This window comes from Fistularia commersonii, chromosome 4 (assembly GCF_037954325.1).
Source record: "Fistularia commersonii isolate RoL2024-O1a breed Wild chromosome 4, RoL_Fcom_v1.0, whole genome shotgun sequence".
Lineage (NCBI taxonomy): Eukaryota > Metazoa > Chordata > Actinopteri > Syngnathiformes > Fistulariidae > Fistularia > Fistularia commersonii.
In genome coordinates this window covers 15,214,782-15,225,694 of record NC_141287.1, presented here as the reverse complement: position 1 = coordinate 15,225,694, position 10,913 = coordinate 15,214,782, and the positions used below count along the sequence as shown (strand labels likewise).

The window sequence follows — 10,913 nt, the reverse complement described above, 5'->3', positions numbered from 1 at the left end:
GTTGCCAGACGTGCTTGACGGGATCCTCCTTTCCGGCGCCACAAACGCCGCTAACCTGGCAACCCTACAATTAAAAACACTACCATCAAACTCAATTGCGTTGTAAACAAACTGTTGCCTCACTAAGTTTCAACTCTAAAAAGACAAAAATCCACATCATCTAAATAACTGCAAGAGGAATTACTTAAATCCTCTTTGGCTTTGGGCTTTTCCATTCAGGGGTTGCCACAGCAAATCAACCTTTTCCATCTAACTCTATTCTCTGTATCCTCCTTTCTCATGCGAACTTCCTCTCTCACTGTATCCATAAATCTTCTTTTTGGTCTTCCTCTAGACCTGCTGCCTGGCAGCTCCAATTCCAGCATTTGTCTATCAATATATTCACCATCCCTCCTCTGTACGTGACCCAACCATCTCAGTCTGGCTTCTCTGACCTTCTATCCAAAATGTCTAACATGTGCCGCCCCTCTGATGGACTCATTCCTGATGCTATCCGTCTTGATCACTCCTAAAAAGAACCTCAGCATCTTCATCTCTGCGATCTCCAGCTCTGCCTCCTGTCTTTGCTTCAATGCCTCTGTCTCCAAACCATACAGCATGGCTGATCTCACCACTATCTCATACACCTTTCCTTTCATTCTGGCTGATATTTTTCTATCTCATCGTACCCCTGACACTTTTCTCCACCCATTCCAAGTTGCTTGGACCCATTTCTTTACCTCTCTTAAGAAAAATTACTTAAAGGCTTCTATTTATTTTCCGTTGAGATTATATTTTGATGTCAAATCACTGTGAAAATAATGAGTCATCGCACAACTTCACCGTTTGTCCGTTGCTAACACGGTGACCAACTTGCAAGCCTAAAGCAAAAAAAGTTATTTATCAACACTGCAATCCCTGGCCTGTTGCAAACAGCCTGCTGTATAGACCATCATCATCCTGGATTTGAGGGTGAGCATCAACAGTGCAGTTTAGAAAAGAAGTTAAACTGAAACTTAGTGAAGGATACAAGTTATAAATCATATAAATAGGTTTCTAAATATGTCCATTCCCCTTTTACATGATTACTCTTATTACCTGACCTGGTCGGCATTCAAACCTGTCATCACCGCAAATGCATGTGGGAGGTAATTTCTTTTTAATTAAGTTTTTTGTTTTCATATTTATCCCCCACATGTCTAAACTTAACTCCAGCTATTCCTGTCTGGCAGTGGGGGAAATAGTGAGTGTGGGTTGTTGTTGACTTGGGGGATTAAGTGACCTCTAGGGGTTCTGCGGGAAACTGCAGGGAATTGCGACTTCTGGTCGATTAGACGGTTTTAACATTTTTTTTAAAACTCATTTAAAAGTCATTAAATACACATAAAACATGAGTCCCATATATTGTAGGAATGGGATGAATGAGGACAGAGGCTGTTATCTTTAATACCCACATTCAATGATACAAATAAACTAAGAATGTCAATTTGACTATTTTGTTTGAATGCATGATTACAAGGTATGTTTATATTTATGTAACTAAATCCAGTTTATAACAATGATAACAATTTTATACAATACCTACAGTAGATTACTGTCCATCTCTCCATCAGGTTGGGGGTCCTTGGCCTGAAAAATGCTGAACACCCCTGCTTTGAGCCTAAACATCAACACTCTCTGCGATTCTAATGATTAAATTTGCCGCGTGTCTTTTGCTTGTTATTTATTCTAAGGAAATGGAGGTGAATATCACTTTTTAATGTCTATTGAAATCGATCGACCAAGCCGAACCTGTATGAGGTACTTCTTCACTCACAATCGCTGTGTTGTAACGTAGAAGGGTAAATTGTATCTCGACTGTCTGCAGTATGGTGCGGTCGCCTTCAGGGGGAGCAGACATACCAGAATGGAGAAAATGGAAAATGTAGTGTTAGATCAGTGGGCGGCAACCCGGTTTCTTGTCCACAGAGACAGTTTTGCCTTTTGTTTTGGAGGCATTCTAAGGTTAGTTAAAATCCCCAAACCACCATGGTCCTCTGTTCATTTGGATTGAACAAAACATCCAAACCAAAGTATTATTATCACATTATTTTGGAAAACAGAGAAATATGTGGGCTATTATTTTCTGGAACTCCTACGACGCTTGCCACTCACACAGGGACAGATCTGCAGCTGTCCGGATTTCTACAATTTCCAAATCCGAGCTTGGAAAAGGATAACTTAGTGAAGAAAAAGGGGGCCATAATTATTTCGTGAACTGTTTATTATCGATTATGGAAACAGTGACAGACAACGAAAGAAACAGTACGTAACTACCAGTCATAATGTCGATGACACACCTTGTATTATCTCTCTGTCAAACAGTACACTTCACACTGGACACATCCACCACACCTTCATCAACATGTTATGTTCCACCTCGGCAGCAGTAAAGGAAACTATATCTATTCCAGGTGTTTGAGTGGGCGGCGATAATGAGCGAGTTGCACCGCTGGTTTTCCGTTCATTACCTACCCACTGGCTGTCACGTGAGGGAGCAGAGTTCGGTAATGAGCTGTTCGATATATATCTAGGATGTGTGGACGGATAAGTAAGTAAATAAATAAATAAATAAATATTTAAGACATACTCATTAAGAAAAAAAAAAAAAATTCTTGAAACTGTCATCTCATAACTGCGCGACTACAAACTCTACAAGAGTTTTGTTGTAGTCACAGCTGAAGCATATGGGACTTATGTATTAGTTCTTACATATTTTATACTTAAATATATACCCGTCAATCCCCGCCTTAATTCAACTTGAAGGAATCCTCTCTGTTCCAGACCACATTATACATTGCCTTCTAATTGAAAACCTTGATTTTTAGCAACTTCGGTGCTGTTTGCGGTGCGTTGGATTGTTGTGCCGCTGCTATTTCTGTAAACGCTGTCAAATCAGGCTCACCCTTTGTGACCGGCATCACCGTAGAAAGTCACAGGTTGATAATGATGTGTGTGTGCATTTCTTTTTTATACATGTTCTGGATTCAAGCCAACAGTGTGGACCAGATTGGAGAGAGGTCATTAGATGGAAGAGACATGATGGCTAGCTATTTCAAGACCTTTTAATGGGGCCAATCTGCGGTGCTCAGAATCCTGGCCTTAAAAAGGTCAGCAAATGGCCCATTTTCTAAAAAACCAACATGTCAGCGTCCCACCACACGCAGGAATTAACACCGTGGAGATCTCAGGCTACTTCTATTTATACCAGAGCTTGGATATCAGCTTGGAACTTTGCTGCAAAGCTCATTGCTGATCTGGTGCCATTTAGTCTGCTGAAGTGCCTGGTCGAGTGTCTGAAAATGAGTGTCAATCCTTTCCTCTTTGAGATCCTCTCTCAGGCACGATGAGTCCGTTTCCAGTCGGCATTTCTTTACCTCGAACCGTCGACGCGTCCCGTCCTGGTAACTGGGTATTTTCATGCGGAATTGGAACCATCAGAGGTAATTGCTGCACCGAACAAGTCTCTGGAAAGCTTTTTTGAAGTCTTCATTGAAGATGGTGTAGATGAGGGGGTTGATCAACGAGTTGACATACCCTAACCATGTCAGAAAGTCAGCCATCTCCATTGAAGTACTGCAAGAACCGCACGTATTAACAATCACCTCTTTGACGAAAAACGGCAGCCAACAAATAACAAAAGCCCCGATGATCAAGCCCAAAGTGTAGGCGGCTTTCCGCTCCCGCGCGCCCGAGATCCGCGGGGCTTGAGAAAACTGGCTTCTGCGCGACTCTGTGCGGGAGTCGTGTCTGCGCGCCTTGCTCTGGAAAGCCCTCGAGGAAACGCGCACCCGTTCGCGCGGAGGTTCCTCCGTCGAGGGGTCAGAGGTAGACTTCTCCGGCGGGCTGATGGGCTCCGGACTTCTGGGTCCTCCGTCGGCATCGCCGTCTCCAGCGGGGTAGGATGACGGGATCATGCTTCCGTTGGTCATGCATGAGTAGCGGCTGGCCCGGCTGGCCTCCCTGCGCATATACAGGGTCTGCGCAGCGCGATATATTTTATAGTAAAGGATGAGAATGAGCAGGAGAGGGATGTAGAACGCTCCAAGGGTGGCATACAGGGTGAACGCCATATGGTGGTGGACGATGATGCACTGGTCTTCCTCTGAATCGCTGGTGTAGTGTTGCCACAGAAGAGGCGGGAGCGAAACGAGGATGGACAAGAGCCACACCACTGCCACCATCCCTCCCGCCCTGGCCCCCGTGCGCTTCTGCGAATACTCCACCGCGTTCGTGATGGCCTTGTAACGGTCGATGGCAATGGCGGCCAGGTGGAGGATGGAGCACGTGCAGCAAGTGATATCCACACTTAACCAGATGGTGCACACCACCTCGCCCATGACCCACCTTTCCTTTTGAATGTACATGATACTGAAGGGCATGACCAGCACGGCCACCAGCAGATCGGTCACCGCCAGAGAGCAGATGAGGTAGTTGGCCGGGTGGTGCAACTTGCGGGTCACTGCGATGGCGGTGATCACCAAGCAGTTGAAGAACGTTGTCAGAACCGCCACGACGGAGAGGGTGAATGTTAGCAGGATTTTACTGGGAGGAGGTTTGGGTGTCTCCGGCAAGTCAATGCAAGTGCTGTTCGTGGCATAAACCCCCTCAGTGCAATTGGGAAAATCCATTCTGAAAGAGTGAAAGGGAAAAGAATCGTGTATTAGACCTTAAAGCAGCTTAGAAAAGCGGTCTCTTTTTTTCCACGCCAATTATTACGAAGAGTCGATATTTCGTGTAGTTCCATCTCCTCATCTGACATTGGATCTTTTTTAAAAACGAACACAAAAAAAAAAAAAATGATTGAAAAGTAACCGCATTAATGCGAGAGCAGTTATTCCGCCGAACATAATCCTCGCGAATGATTTCTGCTTTCCGCGGTTGTCAGAGGGAATGAAAGAAGTTTTCATTGTGAGGGGGCTTTCTCAAGGTAATGGACTTCAGCTATGTTCAAGGTGAGAAGCTTGTTTTGCAGCGATTTCAAATACCTTGCTTTCCACCTAAGATCTTTTAACGGTAGAAAATAAATAAATAACTTGAACGCGACGGTCCAATCCTACCTGCTTGGGCTCTCCAGGGCTGCTCCAGAGCGTTCAGAGTGCAGCGGACTGATCGGTCCTGGTCGCCGTGTCCGCCGTCACATCACCCCTGTCACTCAAACACCTGGGAGAAGGCAGCGAGAGCGGCAGAGGAGAGAACGTGTTAAAGAGGGAGCGTCGGACGGACCGAGCGAGGTGAGGACGGATTTGAGAGGGAACGCGCCGCCGGAGGAATCTGAAGGTTTGCACCTTTTCTGTAAAGGCGTCTTTTGATCTTTGTAAAATAACAATGGAAATAACAATGGTCATTTCTTGAAAACTCATTAAAACCTTTTTGATTCGCCTCAATTTGTGCGATTGTGTTTTTCTTTGATGACCCGGCGACGAGTCCCAGGCACTCATCGCGATTAAATCAAAATGTTCAGGTATGACTGTCACTGCCGCTCTCCTTCATTCTCCGCATTGCTCAGTATCCTGAAGACATGAGTGGGAACTGTTGCTATAGAAACACAAGAAGTAGGCCTACAGTACTTTTACTGAATTTGGCGATACAGCAGAGGAAGCCAAACTCCGACAGGCAGGGCTTTTGTTGATTCGGAGCGGGTATGTAGTCCTGTGGATGGACGGAGGAGCGAGGTGCCGGCGGCGATGGCGGCGGCGGGATCTGAGACCTGAGGGAAATTCGACTTTCACGTATTTAATCTCAACACGGGAAATAAGTTTGTCCCCTTCTCGTTCGCGGTCGAAACCGCTGTCGTTAACATTCGTCTTTGTGTTACAAAATGCTCCCACGTGCCGCGCAAATGTCAAAGACGTGGAAATGTATTGTTTCCACCAGCGCCTTTGAGCATCTTATATAAAATGCGGCGGAGATTCACAACGGGCAACAACGCGCTGCGGAACGATGACGAGTCCTTCACCTCGTTCAAAAGCTGTGGGTTCTGGCACTGCCTTGGTCAGGCTGAGTCAGCGGATGCTTTATACAGGTTGATGTGATTTCATTACAAAAACCTGCAAAACATAGATTTGTTCTTAGGATGATGACATTTCAGGGGGTGTAGGGGTAAATATTTCTGCCTCACAGCAAGAAGGTCCCTGGTTGGATTCCGGCAGAAACTTTCTGTGCGAAGTCTCCATGTCCCACAGTCCAAACACATGCAGGAGGCTGCGTGGCTGTAACGGTGTGGAAAATAATCAGGTCTGCCTCCTTGGTACACATTTAAACTCCATTCAAACTTTTTCCTATAGGTTAAAACACAATGTCTCTTCTTTCTTTCAATCTTTAAGGATTGTGGGAATGTGTGTACAAGTTGAATGTTAATTCTCCACACACACCAAAGCTGCTATAAACGAAACAACAGTCCTACCAGTCAGGAGAAGGTTTTAAAAAGCTTTCCGCCTTTTGTCGGAGGAAATGATTAGAGTGAAGTTTGCAGTAAAGCTGGACCTTCGCTGAGGAGACCCGCTTTGGGTTCATTAAAGCTTCACCGACCGTGTGATAAAATGGAAAACACGCGTGGCTTTGTGGCCTTCCCACAATACATCTCTTCCCCGGGAGCTAATGAAGAGAATCCGTCTCCCTCTAACTATCGTTTAAGTCTTTAAAGACAATACAATCGTCTCCTTTTGTGTCGCGATGCAATTCCACACCCACCTCCATTTACCCTTGGATTAAATTGGAGGAAAACCCAACCGCACTAAATATGTAGATTACTTTGCGCGGAAAGATACATGATAATTGCTGCAACGGCTCCGCTGGGCTGATGTTTCTCATCTGAGCATCTGAAAACAGCCTGTGTGCCTACACATGGACGAATGTGTTTGAGATGAAGTGATTGACAGAATGAATCCACGGTGTCGGCCTGTCATTACAACAAGATCGATTTTTTTTTTTCTTTCTTTTGAAACGCTCAGGAACGCGGGCTGTCTGTTCAAGGCCATCTGAAGATAAGCTCCGATGAGCTGGCGCGACTCTGCTCTCTTCTTCTTACCAAAAAACAACAACAAAAAAAGAGAAAACTCCTGTATGATTGCAGAAAAAAAAAGGAAACAGCTTACTGACTGGTAATGGGGTTGTTTTAAAATGACGCAGCAGATTTCAGAATTCCACTGTCGTTGTCACGGTTTCCAGTTTGGGGATAACACGGGTGACCCTCTGGTGTAACCTGTTGAGTATTTTTTTTCTATTTGCATTATTGATGTCAACCACACAATATCCAATTGTAACATAATCTAATCTATCAAATATTTAGTTCTCAAAGTAGCTTTACACAAGAGCGGGGAAATTCACTTCATTCATTCATTCACTCAGGGTGAATGGAGCCAATCCCAGCTCGGATTGGGCAAGAGGCGGGACTGGACTGGCCAATCACAGGGCCACATATAGAGACATACAACCATTCACCCTCTTATTCACGTCATATAGACGTAAAACCATTCACTGTCCTTTCCACATCATATAGAGATAGACAACCATTCAGCCGCTCATTCAAATATCATAGAGATGTACAACCATTCGCTCGCTCTACACATCTGGATTATTAAGAGACTAAATGATTGACCAGCTGCATGGGAGGAACCCCGAGAACCTCGAAGAAACCCACGTACATCCATGATGAACGTGGCGATGGCAGAATTGAACCGGGGACCTTCTTGCTGTGAGGCGGAAGCGCCCGCCGGCGTGGCTGGGAAATATGGGGAGACAGAAATCAAGATATTCAGAAGCTCCATGCAGAGTCCTCACACAGAGAGTCCAGGCGTTGCTCTTCCCTGGACACTACCAACAGATCTTCTCAGAATGGGTGTTACACCGACACATCCAGCTATCAGGTCTGACAGAGCAGCCGTTTCCCGATGTAATTTCCCAAGCTAACTAAGAGACCAGCTCTATTCTTCAGGTTAATTACTTAACAAGCTGGATTTTCGTAGAGGCAGACAGTTGACGGACATGAAAGAGCCTTTACAAAACAAGCCAGCAATGGAGGCGGCCAATCAAAGATAGCCAGTATATTAGTTGTAGCGGCAAACCAGACGGGAGACATTACTAAAACAATATCCAGATTTAATAGTCTAGTCAAAATGATTACTAAGTGTGGAAGTTAACTGAAAGAAATTTGATTTTTATTCCCTGATCTGCATCACAGAAAAAGGGAGATCTCAATCCCACTTCAAGGAGGGCAGACTACAGTCCGCATTTCCTGCTGATCTCTGCCACTAAACTATGAATCCACTGGACATTTTACAAAAAAGGGTGAAACTAGTTATCTGTAAACCAAACTATGACGATCATTTGAATGCCAATATCATATTCATGCATCATAATGTTTAGCGTTAAAAGATGATTACATTGGATTTGGTGTTTCAATAGATTTTAAAATGCATCTCTGCAATTGAACAGACCTTAACTTGTTACAGTTAACATCAAACTGAATGATAGACACACAGCCTGGTCAGGAAATGCCTGCTGCCGGCAAGGAGGCTGTGCTTGGGCTAATAAGTTTGCAGGTAACTAAGATACTATGAATTATATATAATGACTACACTTGAGATGTCTCTCACAACCAGTAGGTCTGCACAATAGAGATCAAATATCCGCATCTCACTTTCGTATAGTGACACCAGAGACCTTCACGTGTGGCACTTCAGAAAATCCAGTACATGTGTTGATACGCAGAGAGAACTTCTTTTGTGACTTTACAAGAAATCCAAACACTTTGGTGAAGCGTTGACATTTCAGTCATGAAACGCTGAACAAAACACAGGCAGCAAGAAACGGCTGCAGGCCTGTGTTGATCTCGGGTAGGTTCATTCATTCATTCATTCATTCATTCATTCATTCACTCATTCATTATCTACATGGATTATCCTACACTCATGGTCATGGGGTTGGTGGGGCCCATCCCTGCTGTGATTGGGCGAGAGGCAGGGTTTACCCTGGATCCATCACAGGACCCCATATGGAGACATACAACCATTCACATGTCTGGACAATTCAGGGTCCACTGAACCTCCTGCATGTTTTCGGACTGTGGGAGGAACCCAGAGAACCCGGAGGAACCCCACGCAGAGACGTGCAGAACGTGGAGACTCCAACCAAGGACATCTTACTGTGAGGAGGAAGCGCTAAGCGCTCCACCACTGCGCCGCCTTCTCCGCTAAGTTGTGCGATGATTATTGTGAGCTCAAACAATCAAATAATCTGTGACACAGATTTCATCTGGAGTCTTAAACTGCACCGTGGTGCATTTTTAGGTTGCGGCTCATCCTATTTGTGAGATTTTGTTCACGTTAAACAATATCCTCCTCACACACTCGTTTTAGAGGGAGGAGCTGATAAATGTGGAACAACAACACATTCCCGGAAAAAAAAAAAAAAAAAAAAACTGCAAAAGAGATAAGGGCTTCTGGCATCAGAGGATGCGGTGCGATGATTTGGAGCAGACCAGTCACTGTCGTGGTCTGCACAATACGCACTCCGGCTCAGCGGCGGATTCAGTGCAAGCCAATAAATCATGCTAATGCTCCTGGAATTACAAATGCCATGTGTGATAATTTCATAAAGATCAGCCTCGCCATAAAGCATCTTTTAGTCCGAGGATGCACGGAGGAGTCCTCTGGAGATGATCTAACCCACGCTGAGAAAAAAACAGAAGACATATGGGTGTCATGTTTCTTCAACAACATTATCTTGGCAAATTACACATGAATGCCATGTCCTTGGTTATTATTCCTTTTTGTAACCTTAATTAGTCCTTTGACATTGTCTCTCACCTTGAGCGAAAAACCTGCAGGATGCCGCCCCCTGGAATTAACTTAATGGTGACGTCCCGCGGTCCCAGCTCAGTCTGACAGCCGTAGATCAAGACGTACGTGCAAACGATGCAATTCACCTGAGACGACAGCCTCACCGGCAGCATTCAGACTCTGTCTGATCTGCACCGATTTACTCAGATCTGTCCTATCCGTCAGCGGTTATTTGAGGGGTAGTTGTGTGGATACAGTCTGTTTTCAGACAACCACGTCATTTGTGACAATGCACATGCCTTTCTGAGATGGATTATAGCTCGGCAGTATTGGGAGTAAAAACTACGAGCTGAGCCCAATCTCTTTGGGAAAAATGTGAAAAAAATATACAAAGAATAAAATTATTAAGGCACTTGTAGTGAAATAATTGCAATCTCCATGGACCATGATGTTTGCAATCACATTGTGAAAGCAGGGAACAGGTTGAAGAACATCTCGGGAGATGGAGTTATGCTCTGGAAAGGAGAGGAATGAAGGCTAGTTGCAGCAAGATAGAGTATATGTGAGTGAATAAGAGGAACTCGGGTGGAACGGTGAGGCTACAGGGAGTGGAGAACAAGAAGTTGGAGGATTTCGGGTATTTAGGGTCAACAGTCCAAAGCGTAGGAGGGTGTGGAAAAGAGGTAGAGAAACAGGTTCAAGCAAAATGAGTGGAGAAAAAAGTCAGGGGTACTATGAGATAGAAGACTATCAGCCAGAATGAAGGGGAAGCTGTTGGAGACAGTGGTGAGACAAGCGATGCTGGATGGTCTAGAAACAGTGACAATGACCAAAACACAGGAGGCAGAGCTGGAGGTCATAGAGATGAAGATGTTGAGGTTCTCTTTGGGAGTGACCAGGATGGATGGGATTAGGAATGAGTCCATCGGAGGGACGGCACATGTTGGATGTTTTGGAGAGAAGGTCAGAGAAGCCAGACTTAGATGGTTGGCTCATGTACAGAGGAGGGATAGTGAATATATTGGTAGATGGAGGCTGGAATTGGAGGTCTAGAGGAAGACCAAAGAGAAGATTTATGGATGTAGTGAGAGTGGAGGATACAGGTAATAGGGT

The 10,913-nt window shown here is 44.9% G+C and overlaps 1 protein-coding gene across 1 annotated transcript in view; it reads right to left on the bottom strand.

Moving 5' to 3' along the window:
* Nucleotides 1-2,224: 2,224 nt before the first annotated feature.
* Nucleotides 2,225-10,913, bottom strand: part of htr1fa (5-hydroxytryptamine (serotonin) receptor 1Fa) — a 30,098-nt gene continuing 21,409 nt past the window's right edge. Inside the window, exons 2-3 of the mRNA XM_086144632.1 lie at nt 5,079-5,181; nt 2,225-4,650 (exon numbers count right to left, since the gene is read on the bottom strand). Coding sequence (XP_086000758.1) covers nt 3,456-4,649 — 1,194 coding nt within the window. The 5' untranslated portion in view covers nt 4,650; nt 5,079-5,181 and the 3' untranslated portion in view covers nt 2,225-3,455. The remainder of the gene's footprint in view (nt 4,651-5,078; nt 5,182-10,913) is intronic.